Source organism: Eretmochelys imbricata, chromosome 2, assembly GCF_965152235.1.
Source record: "Eretmochelys imbricata isolate rEreImb1 chromosome 2, rEreImb1.hap1, whole genome shotgun sequence".
NCBI lineage: Eukaryota > Metazoa > Chordata > Testudines > Cheloniidae > Eretmochelys > Eretmochelys imbricata.
Window position 1 is genome coordinate 56,266,408 of NC_135573.1, and position 25,846 is coordinate 56,292,253.

At 40.1% G+C, this 25,846-nt stretch overlaps 2 protein-coding genes across 15 annotated transcripts in view; one reads left to right on the forward strand and one right to left on the reverse strand.

Annotated features, from left to right (window-relative positions):
* GDAP1 (ganglioside induced differentiation associated protein 1) overlaps positions 1-8,047 on the reverse strand; it is a 54,711-nt gene extending 46,664 nt beyond the window's left edge. For 3 of the 6 annotated variants that reach the window (XM_077810111.1, XM_077810109.1, XM_077810105.1), the window contains exon 1: positions 7,733-8,047. The gene's annotated coding sequence lies outside the window, so the exon portion shown is untranslated. The remainder of the gene's footprint in view (positions 1-7,732) is intronic. The other 3 variants (XM_077810110.1, XM_077810106.1, XM_077810108.1) reach the window with 2 other exon arrangements.
* Positions 8,048-8,151: 104 nt separating this feature from the next.
* Positions 8,152-25,846, forward strand: part of JPH1 (junctophilin 1) — a 146,551-nt gene continuing 128,856 nt past the window's right edge. For 7 of the 9 annotated variants that reach the window (XR_013345123.1, XM_077810116.1, XM_077810115.1 and 4 more), the window contains exons 1-2: positions 8,152-8,640; positions 15,288-16,044. Coding sequence is in view for 8 of the 9 variants with exons in the window: in XM_077810116.1 (XP_077666242.1) it covers positions 8,262-8,640; positions 15,288-16,044 (1,136 nt within the window). In the remaining variant the exon portion in view is untranslated. The remainder of the gene's footprint in view (positions 8,641-15,287; positions 16,045-25,846) is intronic. The other 2 variants (XM_077810121.1, XM_077810123.1) reach the window with 1 other exon arrangement.

A 25,846-nucleotide genomic window follows, 5' to 3' on the forward strand; every position in this document is an offset into this window, starting at 1 on the left:
CATCACCTTAATAGACTATTTCAGTAAATGGCCTGAGGTAGCGTTTACATTGCAAATCTCTTCTGCTACAGTAATCAAGCTCCTCTCTTCAGTTTTTAGGAGGGAAGGTAACCCCAAAGAACTGGTTTCAGATAATGGTAGTCAATTTACTTCCCTGGAGTTTGAAATTTTTCTAGCAGAGAGGAACATTTTACACAGAAGGTTATCCCTATACTACCCTCAAGCCAATGGGGAAATCGAATGATTTAACAGAAGTTTGAAAGAGAGTTTGCAAACAGCTAAACTGGATGGGCGATTGTGGATAACTTTCACTACTGATTTCTTGCAAGCATGCCGGGCTACATCATGTGCCACAATGCAAAGATCACCCGCAGAGTTACTGCAAGGGAAACAGATGAATACTAAACTGAACATTACTGGATTTTTAAAGGCACGACCTGAGGCCCCAACCGAGGATGATGTGAGAAAAACAGTTGAACAGAACCAAGCAAAGTATAAGGCTTTCACAGACAGGCGGCGGGGTGCTAAGGAACCAAAGTTTCAGTGTGTTTCCCTCGTAAGAATACGAAAACCTGGAATTTTACACAAAGGGGACCATAAATTCACAGCTCCTATTAAAATCATAGAGAAGAAGGGACCTTACACCTACTTTCTGATGGGCGGGTATGGAATGCTTCTTATCCTGCACCTGCCTATGCACCAAGAGGAGATTATGCCAACACCCAGTCTGCATTGGATGATTTCACCATAGTATCAACACAACAAGACATTGCACTGGAACCGGAGCTTGAGACCCAGACCCAGACGACCACCTGATGTATTATCTATAGTGTTTTTAGTGTAATATTTCTGTCAACAGTACAGTGCCTTGTTTCCTATTTGTTCCTGTGGTTAGAATAATGTTTATTGTAATTGGGAGAGTTTCTTAAGAGAGGAGGGAATGTGGTGTTTAGATGTTGCTTGTAATTATTAGAACTGGGAGCACGGGCTGTTGGGAGTCTGAAAGGACAGGAAACAGGAAGGAGTGGGGAGGAGTTGAAGAGGCTGAGGGAGTGCTACTGAGGATGCAACAGCAGCTTGGAAAAGAGGTTTCCACTTTAAAAAATAAAATCCTGTTGAAGTTTGTTAGTACCTTGCCTGGCTACAAAAGGCACTTACAAACAACCTTAAATCTGCCCTGCAGTGGCAGCATGAAGAAGGAAAAACTAAACAAAATCTAATGTGTCTTTAAAAATCAGTTTAATCTAACCTAGGACCACAAACAATAATATGCCTTAATCACAATGAAAAGATTATTGCATGATGTCACTGCAGGGAAACCTAATTTCTTTTAATGTAGCCCAGACACAAGAATCCAATGCTTTTTATTTACATGGAAAGTTAGAAAAGTCTGTGTTACTACACTATTAAGATCATTCAGGACAAAGAAGAGACTGACATTTAAATTTTTTTTTTATTAAAGCTAATGTTAATATTATTTAATACATAGGTTAAGGAAAGAGTATCTATATATCTGGGTATAATGCTTAAATTATCTCAAAGTTTTATTTTAAAAGTCAAAAAATACATATAGTACATTATTTGCAATATCCCATATTTATACTAATAAATGTAATGATAGTTACAAATATTAGTATCCAAATATTTGAGTACATCACTCATAAAAAGTTATACTAACAGTGGCTTATGGAAAGCAAATATAGCAATGAGTGTAGATTTTCCCTCAGTAATTGAGAATTTAGGATAGGTTGTCCCTCAGTAAATACAATCCAACAGAGAAGTAATTTAGTGACTTTCCCGACTTTGATTCTCAATGACACTCCAGCTCCTCTCTCCTGGTATTGCTGATGTCCAGTGATGTGCTCCAAATCACAGAATCATAGGACTGGAAGGGCACTCATGGCAGGACTAAGTATTATCTAGACAAAGGGTGGGCAAACTTTTTGGCCCAAGGGCCACATCTGGGTGGGGAAATTACAAGCAGAGCCGTGAATGTAGGGCTGGGGCAGGGGTATGGGAGGGAGTGCAGTGTGCAGGAAGGGGCTCAGGGCAAGGGGTAGGGGTGCAGGGCATATGAGGGTGCTCAGGGCAGGGGGCTGGGGTGCAAGAGGGGGTGCAAAGTGCGGGGGGGCTCAGGACAGGGAGTGGGGTGCAGGGCGGGGTGCAACGTGTGGGAGGGGGCTCAGGGCAAGGGGTTGGGAGGCAGGAAGAGTGCGGGGTGCAGCAGGGGGATCAAGGCAGGGGGTTGGGGTGCTGGGTTCAGGAGGGGTTTGGGGTGCAGGCTCTGACCTGGCGCCACTTACCTGGAACAGCTCCAGGGTGGCTGTGGTGCGCAACAGGGCTAAAGCAGGCTCCCTGCCTGCCCTAGCCCCGTGCCACTCCCAGCACCACGTCCCTGCCGTGGTTCCCTGTTCCTGGCCAATGGGAACTGCAGGGGGCAGTGCCTGCAGGTGAGGGCAACGCACAGAGCCCTCTGCCTCCCCCCCCCCGGCCTTAACCCCGAGGCACCACAGGGGTGGCAATCCCGCAGGCCAGATCCAAAGCCCTGAAGGGTTTGCCCACTCCTGATCTAGACCACTCCTGCTCTTAAAAATCTCTAATGATGAAGATTCCACAACCTCCCTAGGCAATTTATTCCAGTGCTTAACCACCCTGACAGGAAATTTTTCCTAATGTTCAACCTAAACCTCCCTTGCTGCAATTTAAGCCCATTGCTTCTTGTCCTATCCTCAGCGGTTAAGAAGAACAATTTTTCTCCCTCTTCCTTGTAACAACTTTTTATGAACTTGAAAACTGTTATTGTGTCCCCTCTCAGTCTTCTCTTTTCCAGATTAAACAAACCCAGTTTTTTCAATCTTCCCTCATAGGCCATGTTTTCTAGACATTTAATCATTTTTGTTGCTCTTCTCTGGACTTTCTCCAATTTGTCCACATCTTTCCTGAAATCTGGCGCCCAGAACTGGACACAATACTCCAGTTGAGGCTGAATTACCATGGAGTAGAGCGGAAGAATTACTTCTTGTGCCTTACTTACAACATTCCTATTAATACGTCCCAGAATGATGTTCACTTTTTTCCCCCACCAGTGTTACATGGTTGACTCATATTTAGCTTGTGGTCCACTATGATCCCCTGTCAAGGTTCCTTCCCCATTCTGAACGCTAGGGTACAGATGTGGGGACCTGCATGAAAACCTCCAAAGCTTACTTTTATCAGCTTAGGTTAAAACTTCCCCAAGGTACAAACTATTTTACCTTTTGCCCTTGGACTTTCGCTGCCACCACCAAATGTCTAACACCGGTTACTGAGAAAGAGTTCGTTTGGAAACATCTTTCTCCCCAGAATATCCCAAATCTTCCCGCCCCCCCCCCTTTTTTTTTTCTGGGGAAGATTTGGTAAAAATCCTCACTAATTTGCATAGGTGACCAGAGACCCAAACCCTTGGATCTTAAGAACAATGAAAAAACATTCAGTTTCTTAAAAGAAGAATTTTAATAGAAGAGAAAGTAAAAAGAATCACCTCTGTAAAATCAGGATGGTAAATACCTTACAGGGTGATTAGATTCAAAACATAGAGAATCCCTCTAGGCAAAACCTTAAGTTACAAAAAAACACAAAAACAGGAATATCCATTCCATTCAGCACAGCTTATTTTCTCAGCCATTTAAAGAAAACAGAGTCTAACGCATATCTAGCTAGATTACTAACTAAGTTCTAAGACTCCATTCCTGTTCTGTCCCCGGCCAAAGCATCACACAGACAGACACAGACCCTTTGTTTCTCCCCCGCCCTCCAGCTTTGAAAGTATCTTGTCTCCTCAATGGTCATTGTGGTCAGGTGCCAGTGAGGTTATCCTAGCTTCTTAACCCTTTACAGGTGAAAGGGTTTTTCCTCAAGCCAGGAGGGATTTTAAAGGTGTTTACCCTTCCCTTTATATTTATGACACCCCCAGATCCCTTTCCACAGTACTCCTTCATAGGCAGTCATTTCCCATGTTGTCTGTGTGCAACTGATTGTTCCTTCCTAAATGGAGTACTTTGCATTTGTCCTTATTGAATTTCATCTGGTTTATTTCAGACCATTTCTCCAGTTTGCCCAGATCATTTTGAACTATAATTCTATCCTTCAAAGCACTTGCAACCCCTCCCAGCTTGGTATCATCTGCAAACATTATAAGTGTACACTCTATGCCATTATTTAAATCATTAATGAAGATATTGAACACAACTGGACCCAGAACTGACCCCTGTGGGACCTCACTCATTTTGCCCTTCCAGCATGACTGTGAACCACGGATAACTACTCTCTGGGCACAGTTTTCCAACTAGTTATGCACCCACCATATAGTAGCTCCATCTAGATTGCATTTCCCTAGTTTGTTTATGAGAAGGTCATGCAAGACAGTACCAAAAGCTTTACTAAAGTCAAGATATACCACATCCCCGCTATCCACAAGGCTTGTTAACCTGTCAAAGAAAGCTACCAGATTGGTTTGACACAATTTGTTCTTGACAAATCCATGCTGACTGTTATTTATCACCTTATTATCTTCTAGCTGTTTGCAAATTGATTGCTTAATTATTTGCTCCATTATCTTTCCGAGTACAGAAGTTAAGCTGACTGGTCTGTAATTCTCCAGGTTGTCTTTTATTTTCTTTTTGTAGATGGGCACTATACTTGCCCTTTTCCAGTCTTCTGGAATCTCTCCCATCTTCCATGACTTTTTAAAGACAATGGCTCAGACATCTCCTCAGTCAGTTCCTTGTGTATTTTAGGATGAATTTCATCAGGCCCTGGTGACCTGAAGACTTGTCTAAGTAATTTTTACCTTGTTCTTTCCCTATTTTAGCCTCTGATCCTACCTTATTTTCACCGGCATTCACTATGTTAGATGTCTAATCACCCCCAATCTTCTTGGTGAAAATTGAAACAAAGAAATCATTAAGCACCTCTGCCATTTCCACATTTTCTGTTATTGTTTTTTCCCTTTCATTGAGTAATGGGCCTACCTTGTCCTTGGTCTTCCTCTTGCTTCTAATGTATATGTAGAATGTTTTCTTGTTACCCTTTATGTCTCTAGCTGGTTTGATCTCGTTTTGTGCCTCAGCCTTTCTAATTTTGTCCCCACATAATTGTGTTTGTTTATATTCATACTTTGTCATTTGACCCAGTTTCCACTTTTTGTAGCACTCTTTTGATTTTTAGATCATTGAAAATCTCCTGGTTAAACCAGTGTGGTCTCTTGCCATACTTCCTATCTTTCCTATGCAGTGGGATAGTTTGCTCTTGTGCCCTTAATAACATCTCTCTGAAAAACTGCCAACTTTCCCCTTTGACTTGCTTCCCATGGGATCTGACCTACCAACTTCCTGAGTTTGCTAAAGTCTGCTTTCTTGAAATCTATTGTCTTTATTTTGCTGTTCTCCCTCTTACCATTCTTTAGAATCATGAACTCTACCATTTCATGATCACTTTCACCCAAGCTGCCTTCCACTTTCAAATTCTCAACCAGTTCCTCCTTATTTGTCAAAATCAAATCTAGAACAGCCTCTCCCCTAGTAGCTTTCTCTGCCTTCTGAAATAAAAAATTATTTCCACTACATTCCAAGAACTTCTTGGATAATCTGTGCCCTGCTGTGTTATTTTCCAAACAGATATCTGAGTAGTTGAAGTCCCCCATCACCACCAAGTCCTGTGCTTTGGATGATTTTGTTAGTTGTTTTAAAAAAGCCTCATCCACCTCTTCTTCCTGGTTAGGTGGTCTGTAGTAGGCCCCTGTCATGACATCACCTTTGTTTTTTACCTCTTTTATCCTTATCCAGAGACTTTCAACAAGTCTGTCTCTTATTTCCATGTCAATCTCAGTCCAGGAGTATACATTTTTAATATATAAGGCAACACCTCCTCTTTTTCCCCTGCCTGTCCTTCCTGAGCAAGCTGTACCCTTCTATACCAATATTCCAGTAATGCGTATTGCCCCACCAAGTCTCTGTGATGCCAACTATATCATAGTTGTATTTATTTACTAGCATTTCAATCAGACTGTTGTCGCTTGTAAATTGGTCACCACTGTTCTCCAGATTCCATAGTTTAAGGTCTTTACTTACTATATTATCACTCTATAGAGCCAAGTGTACTCTTATGGTACTATGTAATAATTATAGTCCCCAGTACATGAATGACAAAAAAAAAACCCACCACTTTTTGTTGTTCACAATTAAAACCGTAGCTGAATTTCACAGCTTGAAATGTCACAGGTATCTAGTCCTCAGTAAGAAACAGACCTCTGATAACTTAGACAAAAATATTTAATATAGTTAGAAATAATTATATTAATTCATAATTACTTGTGAAATTCATTACAGTCGTGCAACTCAATACAACCATAAGGTTGTAAATTTGTGAAAGAAAGCCTGAACAGTAGTGTTAACTCAGCAACATTATATAGGTTTAATATTTTCAGTTAGTGTAGATTTAAGAAAATGGAGCTACACTGGCTTACTCTTGGGCTTAATTTAGCTTAATGGGTGTGTCCTGGCTGTTACTCTTTCAGTTCCTGATTTTTTTTTTTCAATTTTTTCACCTGGCATTAAGGTTTTTGCTTATAATAATCTGTAGTTTCTATTAATAATTTATTTTAGACATTGCTTAACCAAAACACTCTTCTTAGCATATGTGCAACATGCCTCAGGTGGCATGTGACCAGGACTCATCACTGAATTTGGTCTGCTGGTTGGATCATTAGCTTCCCCAGCGTGGGCCGGGTACTGATGGGCGGGGACTGTGACGTGAACACTGATCCAAGCCCCCCAATCAAACCACTCTTTTTTTTTCTTTAATTCTGCTCTATCAGAATAGGAGGTCACATATCACAGGAGATGAAACTGGGATGTGGGAGTATATATATACACATCTCATAACTTCCTCAAACACCCTTTGCAGTGAAAAGTTTGCTTTAAAATGTTCTTTCAACCTGTCTGTAACTTTAAAAGAACGTGAAACTAAGGTTTCAGGAAACATCAATCCCCACAGTTCTGAGATATGACCAACCACAATTTCCAGTTCCTTCTCCACTAAATCTTGTCCAGTGCTTTTGTGCCACCTCTTGTCACTTCCCTTATATTTTTATCTGATTACCAAATGTCTGGTGAAGAGTGCTTGGCAGTACTTGAAGCTAACCAGTCATCCAAAGGCCATCAAATTAAAGGCATAATGTGAGACTTTTTAAAAGGTGACATCATTATGTCTTTGAAAAATCAAAAATACAACTACAGTATCCTGTGCCCCATACTCCTAGACCTCACTTCCTGAAACTATTGTCAGTTTGGCACAGTATTTCTTAGCACTGCAGTGAGGGTGGGTCTTCCATGCTGTTTAAGATGAGATAAAGTACCACAACTCAGCTCAGCTTTACTCAGAAAACATTAGCTCCTGGGACCAAACATAAAGCTCTGAGAAGTGCAAAGAAGAATTATAAACTTGGAATATGTTTGAGCATGTTGGTAAAGTTAAACCATTCTCTAACGGGGGGCATTGCTACCACCTTCAAGACAGAGAGGCTGCCCCCAGAATCCTCTTAGTGCATTATCTATAAAAACACACATGCATAAATATTTACGGTCACATATGCATCCGCCTCCTCCCCCCCCACACACCCTTTCCAACACTGTGTCCTTTCCGCAGGCAGCTACAGATACTATATAAGTAACTACCAAACTAGATTAACACGTACCTACAAATCTTCGCAGAGCCAGAGCTGTATTCTCCCACATCCGGTACATGCTTGCAGCCAGCACACACCCCTGCATAGCCCGATGCTCGCGCACAGACACTCACCTACCAGCACCCGTCCCGCACTGCGAGCGCTGCCCCCAGCGCACCTGCACACGGGAACGCTGGCACCTAAGCAGAGCTCACCCTACACGCGCCTCTGGCGCCCACACGCTCGGCTCACCCCGGCACCCGCGGGGGGCAGGAGCGGGCGCGCCGACCCCTCTGGTGGGGGTGCCGGGCTCCGGCCCCCACCGCCGCTGCCGCCGCCTCCGGGTGTGCGAGCCGGGGGAGGGGCGGGCTGCGGGGGAGGGGCGGGGGGCGGCGCTGGCGCCGAGCTCCGGGGCGCCGGCGGAGGAGCCCTGGCAGTCCTGCCGCGCGGGGCGCTGGAAGCGGAGGGGCCGCGGGGAGCGCAGCGCAGCGCCCGGAGCCCGGCGGCGGCGGCGGCAGCAGCGGACCGAAGGAGCCGAGCTCGCCCCGCGCTCCCCTGAATGACGGGCGGCAGGTTCGACTTCGACGATGGCGGCACCTACTGCGGCGGCTGGGAGGAGGGCAAAGCCCACGGGCACGGCATCTGCACCGGGCCCAAGGGGCAGGGCGAGTACGCGGGCTCCTGGTCCCACGGCTTCGAGGTGGTGGGCGGCTACACCTGGCCCAGCGGCAACACCTACCAGGGCTACTGGGCGCAGGGCAAGCGCCACGGGCTGGGCGTGGAGACCAAGGGCAGGTGGATGTACCGGGGCGAGTGGTCGCACGGCTTCAAGGGGCGCTACGGGGTGCGGCAGAGCCTCAGCACCCCGGCCCGCTACGAGGGCACCTGGAGCAACGGGCTGCAGGACGGCTACGGCGTGGAGACCTACGGGGATGGAGGTGAGCGCCCCGCGGGAGGGAGGGAGGGAGGGGAGCGCGCCCGCCCCCTGGCGCGCGGGGCTGGGTGCAACACGCCTGGCGGGCCGCGCGCGCACACACACACACACACACGTGTGCCGCTGCCACCTGGCGCGCCCCACGCGCGCAGCCCCGGGCGCCTTGGCTCTCGCAGGAGCTGCTCAGCCCCCGCCCAGGCCCCCGCTGCCAGGAGTCCGGGTCAGGGGAAGGAGGAGGAGTCTCAACTCAACTCTTGCCAAAGTTTCGCGGCCCCCCCCCACGCCCCTTTTGTGTACAGATTGCGCGCGCGAGCAGGGCCCCATTGAAACCGCGGGAGCGGTGCATCCTTTGCGAGGGGGCAGCTGCTGAGCCTGCGAGCAGATTCCCCCTTGTCACTGGTTGACACTGCAGCCAACTGACAGAGAGTTCAGTGAGGCCTCGATCCTGGAGCTGGACCGCTAGTACTAATGTGACACGGAGCGGAATGGAGGAAAGTTCACAAAGGAAGCTACCGTTGCTTTACACTCAGGGCAATGAAAACAAAGTGTCGGTTACACTGTTGCAAGGTGACCTAAGGTTAATGTTAATTATCCTGTTAGAAACGCTGCATTTGAGTAATATATGCTGAGGAGATGAAACTTATGAGCTGTTTCATGGTTTCCCTTTTAAAAGCCCACATTCCCAGGGCTATCGTTTTTCCTTCCCCAGCGGGTAGAAATGTTTGCAGATTCCTAAACTTTAGAAAGAAATTGCGATTGCTTGCAAACATTGGTTTTTGCCTGTTCTTTGTACAACTGCTGGAGGTTTCACAGGTGGTGTTAGTTGATTTAGCAACACTTACATATTCTGTCGTAAAGAAAACGGTCCAACAAATCCAATCACTTGCTTTTGAGAATTTGTGCAGGGAAACAATATTGATAAATTCAGGAGAAAGCTAAACAGTGGCCAAACAGATTACACATTATTAGAATTAATGAATCTTAGCCCCACCCACTTTTTTATTAAATGAGATTATTTAATTAATACAGAAATATTGTAACTTAAAAAAAAAACCCACATGTGATTCCAAATACAAACAAATCATGTTTTGAAATAAGCAGGCCAGCTGCTGTTTCTCTCCCTTACAACCCCCTACCCCTCCCCCCTAAAAAACCAACGCTCCTAAAACTCTCCCATATTTTGGGATGAGTATGTCTTAGTGACTTCTGACATCATATTTAATGTACCAAGGGGTGTCAAGTTGAGGTTCAGCAAGATGACGCATGAGTAAAGCTTACGCAGTTGCACAGTTTCATTTAATCATAATGTACATGTGTCGTTTCAAGTGCCACGCAAAAGACAGATGGGCCTGTTTCTGCTCTCATGCTGATTTTACATGGCTGTAGCTTTTGGCGTTACAGCAGTGTAAAATCAGTGTAAGTGAGAGCAGTGACTAATGGAATTACTTGATCTATCCCAATGTAAGGGGAGAATCTGGCCTAATTTTTTAGAGCTGAAATCTTTTAGAAATGTTACTTAGTTTAACATTTGTCATGTACATTTTGCAAGTTTAAATTTGTGTGAAAGTGTGTGAGTGCTGTACAAGAAGTGTAATTTAGCAAAACTATAATATATAAAATCTGCCTTCCTTGTGACTTAAAAACAAATCTTTGGTTCAGGCCTCTTAAGTAATGCTGTGTATCAGTTTCTACATGAAGTTTGATTAGCGACTTGTGGTCAGACCCGGAAGAGATGCAGCAAAGAATGGATGCCCATGTGCTAAGGGGAAGTAGAGCCGCATGCTTCCAAAGGAAGCTTTTTATTCCAAAATTTAGAGAGACCATACAATTAACTGTATAATAAAGTTAAAATACATTAATTTTATAGTTAATTTTATATTGGGATTTTTTTTTAAGTGTTTTCACATGCTCATAGTGATCTCTTGGGGCTGAAAGTTTTTATGCTTGGTCTCTGCCTAGAGGATACATGCAGGTTTTTTATTTATTTCATTCTAAAACATGATCAGAGTTTTAGTTTACTTTCACTACACTGTTGGATTTTTTTTTTTCTGGTGGATTAGAAGCTTAAGAAGGGCAGGCGACAAGTATAATTAGTTTACCATATTTTTAAAGTAAATTAGCATGTTCGTTATTGTTAGAAATAGGTTTCTTAATTAACATACCCTAAAAAAGAACAGTGTAATTGTGGGAATCCATGGTTTTTAGGTTTTTTTTCCTCTTCTCAATGAAGCAGAATGTAATTCAGAGGTCAATGTCTTCATAGATAGTTTGGAAGTCAGTAGCTTTATAAAAAAAATCACACTATCCTATCTTAAGAATTTTTGTTCTCGTAAATCTAAATCTATTACTAAGGCCCCAATTCTGCAAACACTTAAGAGCATGTCAGTATATTTGAGCATGTGCATTCCCATTGATTTTAATGGAACTACTCATGTGAATTAAGTTACACGTAGGTTTAGGTGTCTGCAGAGTCAGGTCCTTAGTTTTGAGGCACTGCAAACAATACAATAGCAAATGGGAAACTGCAGTATTTTTACCTGTAGAAAAATATCTGAATTGTTACTGCAAACAAATTGAGCATATACCAAAGGCGCTCAAAATAAGCAGAAATTGGGCTTGTTTTATGCTGAGTCGGCTAGTGCGTTGCGTGTTGGCTAGTTTTTCGTGCTTGTTTCATTTTTAAAGTAGCTTGTAATTACAGGTGTTTTTTGTCCTGGAGAACAGTAGCATAATGAAATAACTTTATTTATGTACTGAGACTTAGATTTTAATGATTTAAAAAAAGAATCTAAACAGAAAGTTTCCACAATAGTTTTCTCTAAAGTGTGTTAGTGTGGGAGGGATGTACATATAAGTGTAGAAATAACAAACACTGGCAACAAGCAAACTTCTGCTTTCTGTCTGCATACAAAATTTCCTTTGATTTTCATCTGCAACACCAGAGTAATACAGTCCATTGTGTGTATGTGCTTTTGAAACTGACGTTCAATTAAATCTACATGGAAAAGGTTATAAATTTAGGTCTTAATTAGAGCTAGGTAAACTTTTTAGATCAATAGTTATTTGCTGACAAACGCAATTTTGGGCCATCCAAAACGATTAGCGAATTTAACTGTACTGAATTCAACTATTTCGCTGTGTGGCCCTGTTGTAGCTCGTTTCTTTGAGGAGCACATGCAGTTTTTAAATCACTTGGTAATGACAGTGGTAGCCTTAAAGCCACTATCAATGGCACTAATTAGAACTATCAGTTATAGTTAAAATGAACATGAAAAAAAGCGTGTTGTTTCTTGCATGAATGAGTATGCGTTGCACAGGAACCACAAGCTTTCCATTAGATTTTTTTGTAGATCATGTTGTCTATTGAATATGTAAGCCTTTCATTATATTACAGTATTATTTTGGATAATCATATCCCTATAACAACTTCTTAAATGTTCACTTTGGAAATAATAGATGCAACTATAATTTATGTAAAACTATTGTTTCCACATTTATGTATATGTATGCTTTCAGCATACTTTTTAAAGGGAAAATATTTTGAATGTAACTGGAAAACTTAATGCAAGAGTGGACACTTTTCACCATGATACTGCCTAGTAGTAATAAAGAGAGGGATACCTTTTTGATTAATGCCTAATTACAAGCAAATGTGTGAGTTCTTGAGAATTGTTGCACTGCAGAACTTCACACACATATCAGATGAAATATCCATGGCATGGTATTTGTTTGTTTCCCTCTCCCCCACCCCCCATATGTTTGATTTATAGAATATTCCACTTCCTCGTTAGCTAATTTTTCTTTTCTTTTTTTTAAAAAGGAGCTGGCCTTGATTTCATTGTCCCAGTAGAAAGAAGAGTCTGATAAGCACATAAGTGTAAATTAATTGTCCTGGTTTTAATGCTCTCCAGGGAAAATCATAACCGTTTCCATTTTCTCCTAGAAAACAGTGAAAAACATACGTCATAATTGGCTTATATATTTTTGATCTTATGTGTTCACTTTTCAAAATAAAAAATTGATGATCAAGAAAAATTGAAGACCATCCTAGCTTTGATATTTATGATAACTTTTTTTTATTTAAATAGAGTGGACCTAATCCAGATCTATACTGTTCTGGCAATGTAAAGAGGCCATGGGGTGGGATGCCAACATGGTGTAATAGGGCTTAGTCTAAATGAGAGTCAAGTAACAGAACAGTTATTACTGGCATAACAAATTAGACAGTTGATATATGTAGCAGCAAAACATGTGTAGCCGGATTCTCACCTCAGTATACCTTTTGTAATCACATGGATGGAAGTGGGGGCAAAATATAGCTTCAGCTATGCTAGAATATTTATACATTTATTTCCAGGAAAATATTTATTAAAGTAACAAATGTCAAGAAAAAGACTGTACTTTTAAAACTATTTACAGACCACATCCATGTATTATGCTTACGTTTTTTATTTGCTCTGCTCCATCTGTTGAGTATTTCTAAATAACCACATTTCTAGATTCAGCAGCCTTAAACACCAGTGCTTCAGCAGGTATCTAGGATACAGAGAGGGAGAGAGAATCTAAGAAAGTTGCTTACTGTTGATGTCAGCCGCCATCTGTTAGAAAGGAAAACCTTCCACTTGCTAGAATATTTTAACACTAAATAGTTACATTGTTGAGCTTATTTAACATTATATGAAGTATAAATTGGTTAAAAAAAATCTTTGTGACAAAGCTTATAAACTGATGCTTTTAAATTAGTATGTTCAGACAGATATGATAAGTGGTAAATGGTGGTAATATTGTATATTGATTAATTGTCACACAGATGCATAACCAAGCTGGGCTATGTACATAAAACTGAGATTTAATTTCAAACAAATTACTCAAATTAAGCTTTAAATGATGATAAAATTTGAAGCTTTTGACAAATGCAAACATTTACAGAAAATCACTGACTTCAAAATGTCAAATATATTTCTCTAAAGAGCAATTTAATGTGTTATGCAGCTAACAGAGTAAAACCAAACAAGGATATTTTAAAAATTGCTTATTAGTACTTTTCTAAGAATATTCAGAGTTATGTGTGTTAGTGTTTTGGGCAGTGGGTGGAGGGAGGAGAGAGGGAGATAGAACCTCATGTTTCAGAGTTTAAATCAATTTCTAACTTTTAAGGATTAGGACAAGAACTTCTCAGGGGACAAATCTGCCTATTGTAGGGTTTCTCGCACTTTCCTCGAACACATCTGGTATTGGGTATCATCAGATGCAGGATATTGAACTAGGTGAACCACTGATCCAGTATGGTAGTTCCTATGTTCTTAAGGAGACAACCATGTACCAGGGCGTAACCTGAATTCACTTTTTTAAACCCAGAAAATACAACTTCAATCACACAGATATCTGTAAAAAGAAAAGGAGTATTTGTGGCACCTTAGAGACTAACAAATTTATTTGAGCATAAGCTTTTGCAAAAGCTTATGCTCAAATAAATTTGTTAGTCCCTCAGGTGCCACAAGTACTCCTTTTCTTTTTACAGATACAGACTAACACGGCTGCTACTCTGAAACAGATATCTGTGATTGCCTCTTTTCAAATGTTATGCAACTCCCTCCCGCTTCTGTTTCCATTTTAAAAAAAAATTCAGTGTTAAGACTGTGACATAACATATTCAGGTACAGCTAAAATGGTATCCCTTAATTCTCTGTTATTCTGCCATTGGCTTGTCCTAACTACATACAAATGAGCACAAATGAAAGGTTACTTCAAATTCTTATCATATTTAAGTGAATAGTGAGAGAAACTTGAAGTTTCTGCCTTAGTTCTGATTTAGTTATTTAATTAAATATAAAAACAAAATTTACAAGCAAAACTATTTTCCATGTCTCAGTCATCATTGTTCTAAATTTCATTATGGCTGATCAAGGCCTTGAACATGTTGTCTTTGGACCTGAACTCATTTGTTTCTTAGGCAGATCTCCCACTGATTTCAGTGGGACTTTTGCTTATGATCAGACTGCAGGATAAGATATATACTATTTTCCTGGGTTCTTTGTCTCATAAGACTGTATTTCTGTTGCTACAAATAGAATGAAAGTCTGAAATGAAATACAACCTACAGGGAAGTTATTGATTTTATAGAGAACACAGCTATTCATTATTCATGATAGCGAAATATCTGTTGGCAGCAAAAAATGTAAATGCCAAAATTTCACAAGGAGTAAGAAGAGGCAAAGGTAATATACTACCATTTCATTCCTGGCATCTCAGAAAAATTAGATGTTTTTTTTTCTTTGTTAAAATATATTTTGAAACTAGTGTGCAAGGAATCATTGTGCAATAAACCATTATGAGTGCCTTTTTGTTGAGAGACCCAGATTAAAACCAGACTGGACACAAATGGATTTTTAGCTGTTTGAGTACTGGGTTCATTTGAAATGTTAAGTTTTTATTAAACGGCAGAATAATTTTTAAAAAGTTAGAAAAATATTTTTCTATTCTAGTTTTCTTTTTATCATGTAAAACGTGTTGCCTTTTCTGATGAAATTTTGCCAAAAATATGGTTGATAAAATAGTTGACAGTAGGTATACTATTATAGTGATGGCATCAGTTCCTCTGTAACTGAATTGCTTCTTAAATGTTGTTTCCATTGGTTATTCTTTTAAAAGGTACATACCAGGGACAGTGGACAGGAGGGATGCGGCACGGATATGGCGTACGTCAAAGTGTACCTTATGGCATGGCAACTGTGATCCGGTCACCCCTCCGAACATCTCTAGCCTCACTTCGTAGTGAGCAGAGCAATGGCACTGTTCTGCATGACATTACTTCAGACAGCCCAGCTGGAACAAGAGGTGGGTTTGTTTTGAATTTTCACAGTGACCCGGAAGCCATGAGTAGTAAGAAAAGAGGCGGCTTGTTCAGAAGAGGATCCCTTCTTGGTAGTATAAAACTTAGAAAATCTGAATCTAAATCATCAATATCTAGCAAACGTAGCTCTGTCAGGAGTGATGCTGCTATGAGCAGAATTAGTTCTAGTGATGCCAACTCTACGATTAGTTTTGGAGATGGTGACTGTGATTATTGCCCTATGGAAGACCATGTTGATGCCACCACAACAGAAACATACATGGGAGAGTGGAAGAATGACAAGCGCAATGGTTTTGGTATTAGTGAGCGTTCAAATGGTATGAAATATGAAGGAGAATGGCTAAATAATAAAAGGCATGGATATGGATGCACCGTATTTCCAGATGGCACAAAGGAAGAGGGAAAATATAAAAACAATGTTTTGGTCCGTGGAATAAGGAAGCAACTTATACCAATAAGAAACACCAAAACTAAAGAAAAAGTGGACAGAGCCCTAGAGGGTGCACAAAGGGCAGCTGCTATGGCAAGAACCAAAGTGGAAATCGCATCTTCAAGGTATGTAATTGCAAAATGCATACTTTTGCCACTTGGTGTAGCAACAAAAAATGTATTGTCTGCAGTAAGTTATATTGACAGAGACTCTTAAAAGTTTGAGTACAAATTGTTGTCTTCAATGGGCAATATTCAGCTCTGTTTCATATGTGCATTTTAACTGACTTTAATGAAGTTGTATACGTGAACCTGAGAGTAGAAGTTGCCCCCATAACTTGAGAGAAGTATTACTTGCATACTTCAGAAATATACTGTCAGTCTTGCACACTTGCACCTAAAATATAGAACTACTACTAAATTAGATCATTCCATTCCATTGTACACATGGGGTTTCACCTTTATACGCCATCTTGAAAATTAAACTGGTGAAGAATGTGGTGGCTTGCTTATAAAGTGGAATATCTTGCCATAAGATGTTACACTTTTGCTTAGTGATTTGTTCTTCTTTACTGTAGGTTTCCAAATAAAATGTAAGGTGTTCGTTTTGACTTGTAACACCCTAAAGACTCGATTCACAAAAGAACTTAAGTGCCTAACTAGCACTTTAGGTGCCTTAATCCCAGAATCATGCCCCACTGGGATTCACAGAACCCTTGCTCAGTTGCCCCTGAACCCTGCAGGCGCCTAAAATAGATTGGCTTCTAAATTTTTGCAATAAAAGCTCCCTGAGTGCCTGTGTGTCTGCCTCTGAGCATGCATGCTGCAGCCCCATGCCAGGCATCTGGAGGCCTGAGCCCCGGAGAATGCATGAACCTGGGGAGGACAGGCTTTCCATTGCCAAACTCCCCTGCAGGACCCGATCTGGTAAGCATGCTCAGAGCTCACCTACCAGATTGGGCCTTTCTGGGGAAGCTTACACAAAATTCCAGGGTGAGAAGGAGGAGCTCCTTCATAACTTTCAGGCCAGTCGTTAGAGAACTCACCTGGAATGCAGAAGACACATTTGCACAGTTGTGCTCAAAACATCTATCTATTAGCAACACCCCTCCCGCACAGTTCAAGTCTCCCTAATGCCAGGAGAGGGTTTGCAGCTGAGAATCCCATGCAGAGGGAGAAGCCTCCCTGCAGCCCAGGCTTAGGCACCTATCCAAAAGAGAGGGGCAGGTCTTAGCATACCTCTGAGCTTGGCACCTCCCATTGGCTAGTTTACGTGAGGCACCGTCTAGAATGCTGGCTTTCATGAATCCTGTTTTGGAGGCACCTATCTCTCTGTAGAGGGATCTAGGTGCCTAACTCAAGTTTGGGGAATCCAAGTGATTTTTTAAGTACCTAAAAGTTATACATGGTGATGTTGAGTGTCACCATACCTAAATTTCTTTGTGAATCATGACCTACCTACTTATTTGAGAGAGAGCCTCTTTTCACTCATTTCAGCTGGAATCCCCTAACTCTAGATGGGGATAGGGACCCACTTGGCAGGGTGTTCTCTGAGGGGACTCAGTTTTGGAACTTGCTTCCCCCATTGGATCTGAAATAACCGGAACCTGATGACATTCAGGGCATGTTGCAAACTTTTTTCCCCAAATGTTTGAAAATGAGAGAGAATTATGAGGGTGGTTAACAGAGAAAGAAGGAAGGCTGTTTCAACTTTTAATTTTCTTGTTTTGTTGGTTGGGGACTATCTGAGATGGAATTGCCGCAGTTTAAATTATATGGTAATATAGGCAGTTTATGATAATTTTTAAGTGTTTTGTCAAGGGCGCTTAAAGCAAATGCATAGGCACTCTTTTTATTGTTTATAAATGTAAATAAATAAAATAAAGCTTTCTAGCAACTTTCCACATTTCAAATTACTTTTCTCAATCAGACTCTACTTGCAATTTACTGTCACCATAAAAACAGCTTTTAAAAAAAAGATGCTGTGAGGAAATATTGACTGGAGTGTTAGAAAGAGAATATGCCATATTACACTTGTTAAAGATGACCTTCCACTGCTGACACCAACTTTTGCTTGAACTGTACAGCCACTAGTGCATAGAATTAAAAAGGTATATTCGCTGCACATAAGTAATATTAATAAATAATTCAAAGAGCGAGCCCCAAATACATGGAAGAAGTTGAATTTTTGGATGATTTGTACTGAAAAGCAGTTGAGTGGCAAACACATAAAGAAGTTATTGGGCTACTAATGAACCCTGAGGAGCACTATCCAATTAGACGTAAATCTGCTTGGTAACACAGTTTGCCCTCAATGAGTGTTGGTAATTGGATTTTGCAAAGAAGTCAGGGAGGCCTTTGGCAGCATAACCATTTAGCAAAGAGTTGAAGCAATAACCAATTTTAAAACAACAACATAAAAAATCCAGAATGAGAATTTAAGTTTTATCAGAAGATTTAAAAGTAGGTTGAGTAAAGAAATGCATCATACTGTACACATTTTGATAATAAAGCAGATCATAGTATATTATGAAGTTAAAAAAAATGGATCTAAAGAAAAATAAAGATTTATTTTTTAACCAGTGTACTGCTTCCTAATAAAAATAATTAGAGTAAGATTTTAAAGAATCTTTAAGAGTTTGTAAATGATGTTGTAACGGGGTGCAGACTCACCACAGCGGTGCCTCCTGCTGGTTGGTTTGGGAATTAACTCTTTCAGCAGTGCACCTTCGTTAGTGGTGTCTCGCTCTCCATTACTTTCTCGGTCTCCACCGTCCTTACAGTTGGACCCATGTCTTTCCCGGACTGCAGCATCCGCTTCTGGACACTGTCCTCCAGCTGTGCCTGCTCCGCTGGCTCTCCCCCACCCCCTTTCCAGGGGACCGGCAGTTTCTGGTTCTATCACTTGCCTCAGTGGCTCACTGCAGTCCTCCATCTTGCGCCTTCCTCCAAGGGCAAACTGCAGTCTGGGCTTAGTCGCTCTCCTCACTAGCAAGTGGGGGGGAAAGAAAGGACCCTCTACCTGCAGCCACTTACTGCCCTCTTCCAACTCTCCTCTACTGCCTGTTTCCCATGGCCACTTCGCCCTAGCCCCAGCACCTTCTCTGCCCCTTTGTGTCAGGGCCCCAGTCTGGCATCAGCCTAGAGCTCTCCCAGCCTCTGCTGACCCTGCCCAGCCCTGTCTTAGGTGTTTCCCTCCCCCCCAGTTCTTCTCCCTTTGCCTTCCAGGGAGACACTCCACTCCTCTCTGCCCTGCAGCCTTCTTATAGAGCCCAGCATGGCCCTGAGAGGCTACTTTCAAGCCTCCACTTGATTGGCTCCCAATAAGCCCTCCCAGGATTGTCTGGGCTCTGCGCAGCCTCTCTGGCTTGCTTTAACCCCTTCCATGCAAGAGTGGGGCAGCTGCCCCACTACAGATGTACATAAGGTCTTCGAAAGATGTAAATTAGTAAAGGCTGGATATGCAGAAACACCATTTTAAGGAGGTGGAGGTAAGGGTCCCCCAAAGTATGACTACGGAAACTATTTGTAATAGTGTATTCATTTCTGAACACCTTCTTCCTAAAAATGTAGACAAATAAGGTAGAATGTAAAGGAGCGCAATAAATAAAGGGTAGATAAAAGGGTAGAAGAATTGGTTGTTACAAGGAATTTAAAGAATAAAATTATCTATAGTTTTGCTGAGCAATAGCCGAGCCCTGGTCTACACTACAAACTTATGTCAGTATAAGTATGTCACTCAGGGGTACGGGAAAATCTGCACCCAGGGCGACACAGTTCTACTCACCAAACTCCTGGTGTAGGCAGCACTATGTTGTTGGGAGAGCTGCTCCCATCATCATAGCTACCACCTCTCAGGAAGGTGGAGTACCTAGGCCGACGGGAGAAGCTCTCCTGTCGGCATAGGTAGCGTTTTCACTAAGCACCGCAGTTTCACCATTGCAGCACTGTAAGTGTAGACAAACACTAAATGTGATTTGAGAAAGATTATTGAGGCTGGTACCATGTGTAATTGAAGTTACAGGATGAAATTAAGAAAAATAAATTGGTAATGAGAGCTGGATATGTACCTAGATTGATATACAAGTACTCCTTGGTAGCCCTTGAAATGTATTCTCCACCTCTGCTTTTTGTAATCAGCTTTTGTCATCCTGAAGCAATCAAGTGCATACAAGAGCAAACACATAGCAGAGCATCAGAACATACTTGAGTGTCAATCGTAACTAAACAACAACGAAGTTCTAAGGTAGGATTAAAGACCAGTAGAGACTTGTCTTGAAGGACATTCATATAGGGAAGGCACACATTATATTGACCCTCTGCTGTCCTAATTGTTTAGGACAGTGGAGATAGGATGGAGAGATGATTATAAAGGATTAAGAGGCTTGAGGATGTGGTTGATAAACATTTTGAGAGGTAGGGTAGAGTGAATCCATGATATGTACGGGCATATAGTTTTATAAATTAATGTTTACGGGAATATCAGGGAATGTTCCATGTCAGAAAAATATAATCCTTTAACAAAAAAGAGAGGCAGTCTGGCTTAGCAAGACCATCCATTTTGGGTTGATCTCCATTCAACTTTCCTTTTTATTCACCATCACCTTGCCTCAGTCTCCTCCATAAGTCAACCAAACTCTATTCTATAACTTTTGCTTAAATTACCTTTAGTCATTTTGGAAACTTGTTCTGTGTTTATTAGTATCCTCAGCTTTAAATACTGGTAGCATAAGAATAATTCCCTTTTTAATCCTAGCTCTTGGGCTGTATCCTAATTTTTGATGCTGTTCAATAGTGTGAATAGTTTCTCTTGTCTTTTCAAATGGAAATCATGCAAACTCATTAAGCCGTTCCATAACTGATTTTCTTGAGACTGTGATAAGAGAGATGCTCTGACTTAACAAGATTGGAGTTTTATGCAGGAATTAGTAGGTGAAATTCTGTGGCTTGTATTATGAATGATACCAGACTAAATTATAATAATGGTACCTTCTGGCATTAAAAGAATCTGTGATGCACCCTCTCAAAAGAACAATTTGTATGAAACCGTAAACAATTATATACACACAGTTCTATTTGGGGGTCTAACAAGGGTTTATCCAATAAAACAGGAACCATTCTTTTTCTTATTGATCATTCTTTAGGTAATACAATAAGTTTCTGCTTGCCTTCTTTTATTGCAGCTGTATTCCTGGCTGAGAGTTTCAGCAATTTTTCTTTAGTAACTCTGAAATTCATTTCCTGATCCATTCATCTCCAGATGTTTTTCAAAAAGATATGCTCTAGTTCCAAAAGAAATTAGTTCCGAGAAGTTCTATGGCCTGTGTTATACAGGAGGTCAAGCCGGATCATCACAATGGTCCCTTCTGGCTTTATAATCTACGACTCTATGAATGAATGTGCAGAATGGCTGTTCTATTTAGCACAGATTCCCTAGCTTCTTCATTCGTTGTTCCCAAACTAATTACTTTACCGTTTTCACCATTTTCAGTTTACTTACTCAATGACTCAAATGATGCCTTTCCCTTTTATTCTAGTTGTATTGCAAATTATTTTTTACTCCGATTCTAATTTCAGTATTATCTACAGATTTGGAAAATTTTATTTTCAGTATCTTGGCCAAATAATTTAGTTGTTTAATAACTGTTACTGAAATTTTAAGACTGAGCCTGGATTCATAACCCTTTTTCAACTTGTAAAACTTCCATTTGTAGCTATCTTTTTGTTTCCTTTTATCTAGTGCACTGTTTTGCTTCCTGTTCTCAGACTCTTTGTTGCCATTAATCTCTTGCTATATGGAAGATGTCAAAAGCTTTCTGAAAATCTGTTTTATGTGTTCTGCTTTTCTTTTATCATGACTGTAGGATCTATAAAGTAATCGAGCAAGTTAGTTAAGCATGACCTCCATCAACCTAAATTCTATCCTGACTCAGAATGTGCTTTCCTATTTATTTTTATTGGTGTCTTTTTGACATAATTACTGTCATAGCAATTAATCAAAAAATAAATGGACAGCATTACAAAATCATCATATACATACAAAGCTGCTCAACAGTTAAGAATTGTAAACCAATCCCTGCTACAACAAAAGTCACAGAAAGACAGGATACACATCTAAAAAGTGAATATTCATTATCAATTAATAATAATTAATAATAAAATTGTTTTAACAAACACCGGTATAATTTGGGGGTCATGGTATATTACAGTAAAAGCAAAAATCTCTCAGAACATATTAAAGAGAAAACACTGGAGCGCATGTATTAAAATTTCAGAAATATAGGGGTGCTTCCCGCATTTTATCACTTTAATAGTCTCTGTGGAGAAAATCTTAAAACTATTTTAAAGTCACTGAGACAAATCCATTCATTTATTGCCTACAAAAATGTTATACTGGGGAGAAATCTAGCCTACTTCTCCAGCTTCCTGTATTCGGAAGGAAAAATGGCTACTTGCCAGTCCTCAAGAATATTGATCGGGGGAATTTCTCCTGTGTGTGTATTCTAAGGACAAAGTATGGGTCCAATCCTGGTGAATGCTGATTGCCTACTCTGATATCCTAAGGATGCTTCAACACCTGTTGAAGCAGTAGTCAATCAGAAGGTTGCACCAGGAGACTCCAAAGACTTCATTTTTTCATTGTAAGTATTTTAAACTTTTTTTTAAAGGAAGTTATACATTTCTTGTGTTGTAACATCCAAGTATTTCTAGTGTAAAGGTTTTATTCTGGCTAACTAGGGTTATATGAGATAAGAATGCTGCCCCCTCACATCTTGATGGTGTTAGAAAAGAAGGAGATGGAGGAAATAAATAAGATTAGTTTATTTTTCTTTACAAAAACTTTTTATTGTGATGGAGTCGCTTAAAACAATTTGAACATATAGTAGTTCAGTTTTTTGCCATTAGCTAAGATTTTGTCCAGATTTTAAACTCCTGTTTTCAGGAGTGTACACCTCATCTGAAATATTTACTGTGGGCACATAGGCAGTTTCACTATTACAGTTAAGCATGTGCGTGAGGCTCTGCAGGATCAGGTCTAAGTCTGCAGTGTGGGCTGTCATCTTAGAAGTGAAATAGTATGGAGATGAATGTTAATAATTTAGTCTTTGATCTTGTTAAAATTTCACATGTGCTTATCTTCATTACTCTGAGATTGTCACAGTTAAAATGTCAATGGTCATAATTTTGAAACAGAAATTGCATTAAGTCATTGAGCACTATATTTCAGTAAAACTATATTTTTAATCACAAATTTGTTACAGTACTTTGAGGTGATAAAGGCCCCAGTCCTAAAAACACTTAAGTGTATTTGTAACTTTGCTAAAGTGAATAATTTAGGTTTATTAAGTTTTTGCAAAATCAGGAACAGATTCAGTCATACTTCACAAGTTTGTAAAGTTAAGAAAATTCACACACAACTCTAGGGGCCAGATACTTAGCTGGTATAAGAAGGGACCTTTAGATCATCTAACCTGATTTCCTCTATATCACAGACAAAGTATGATTTGCTTTTGGTTTTGATTTTATTTAAAATTTCATGGGAATTTCAATGTTTGTTATAATTTTTTTAAGGATGAAAATCAGTGTAAAAAATGAACTTCTCAGGATTCTGGGTAAATATCAGGGTTTAAAGCATCAACTAAAGAAAAGTAAGAATACTGGAAGTAAAAGTAGTTTAATGCTGTGGTTTATTTCATCAGCTGTATATTACCCACATTACATACATATTGTTATCTTCTACTACATTACCTTACTTTAACAGACAGCCTCGTATTTGCAATTAGACTAATTTATTATGAACAAATACATCTACCTAATGTAATGCATTGGATTTTCTTAACATAATCAGTATTTTCATGTACTTTAGGGGTCCAAAAGTCAAATGAAAATTGGTAAAACCTGAATAATAAATATTGTAAAAACCCAGGAATTTTTCTGTAAAAACTGAAAATGAAAGGCATTAATCACAGGTCATTACATTTCACTCAGTTACCTCTGTATTGAGCCCAGTAACTTGCATTAGCTTACTCATGCTAAACATCTGGGCCTGAAATATTAAAAAAAAAACACCAGCTACTGTTTGTTTCAAAAGCATGATGTGACTGTCTAAATTACATGGTTTTAAAGATCTCTTGTGTCCTCTAAGCATCTTTCCTGAACTCTACACTTGGCCCCATGCTGACTCTTCTCCTCCCCCCATTTAGAAATAGGTGGAAGTCACAGGTTCTGTCATAGCCTTAATTAATTAAATCAGAATTGGTAACATGAATAATCAGGACAGCAATGTGTCCAGGAAACAGCTCACAATTAAGACAACCTATCTCTAGGTCTTACATAGAGGATGCGATCCATGCAGTTTGCCACTCTATGTATGACTGTTTTCAAGTAATATAAGTATAAACCAATCAATGCTTACTCATTTCACATATTCAAGAAATCAGAGCTTTGTTATAGGATCACCAAACTAAGCTTTGTCAGCTTTTTATCCTTACTGTGTGCTAAATATTGTCCATAGTAACCATTTATTATTATGAAAAGTTCTCTGCATGCGTATCATAACGTTCTGACAACCATTTTGGTCATAAAATTTGATTTTCTTGACATAATTGCAGTACTATGTGTTTTTTTTCAAGAAGTAGATGAGTAGAGAAGGGGAGCTGGATAAGAGTTTCGACTATATTCTTCTTTATACAACCTTATTAACATCCATAGGGTGCACGTTATGGGTAAATATAGGATCCCAGCAGATTCTAAATAAATACAACTAGTCTTGAAAAAACCACTTGCATTCCCACCAGTGGTGAATGGGAAGCTTTCCCTGTCCGTGATAGAGAGGGGTATAAAGGGTCTCTGGAATATATCCTTCTCTCTTCCCCCCACTCTCACCCTCCCGTAAATGTATGCACTGGGAGCCAAGATACTTGTCTTTGGTTTGGAATTCCCTTCTTTCCTTGGTGTGTGTTTTTGTAACTACTGTATGGATGAGATATAATTCTAAAAGGATACAGCTTATTCTTAAGAATAATAATAAGCACGTGCCCTATACTTTCTGATACTCTATATTACTGAGTTCTTCAGATTTTCTTACTAAGATAAACACTTCTAGTAGTTTTCTAGCTCTAGGTGTGACTATACAATGTTAGAAACAAGCGTAATGATACTTATCACTTACATCACTCTTTTCATCTTCAGAATCTTTGCATTCATTACTCCTCACATCTGTGTTGTAGGTAGGTATTTTACAAATAGGGGGATCAAGGCAGGGAGATTAATTTCTACCCTGCAATACAACTTCTGCCACCAGCCCGTGTCAGCTGACTTGGGCTCTGGCTGCAGTCAGGGTGGATTTGATTTAAATTACTAGTCAGGGAGACTTGATTTAATCATGGATTTCTACATAAAAGTGCATTCTTGTTGGCGGTTATAATAATCTTAACACGTATTCTTCACAGCTCAGAGATAGATGTAGGTTTCATTTTTAGAAGGTATACACTATAAATTTTTAAACAGTGGTTTATTTTGAAAATGTTTCAGATTAGTTTTACAGCTATATCAGAAAACAATGATTGTTTGGTTATTTCATTTCCCAAAGATAATTGAAGCAGATATTTATGAAGTCATTGGAAGGTGAACTATCTCCAATTCAACAGGTTAATCATTAATATTTGGAGGATTTTCTTGCCGTGCTGTATTAGGAGGAGGACATCACCAGACAGACATTTAAATTGTTTTATTTAACTAAAACAGCAACATTAAGTATTCTGGATTTTTTTCTTCAACAGCAAACATAGTATTTTAACAAAACAAGCATATGTCCCTCGCTTCTCACATTTATCTCCAGATCTATTCTGCCCCCAATAATCTTCTATTCACTGAACTTTTTGAAACTTTGCACTTTTAGAGAGAGGTAAGGAATTGACTCTGTGTG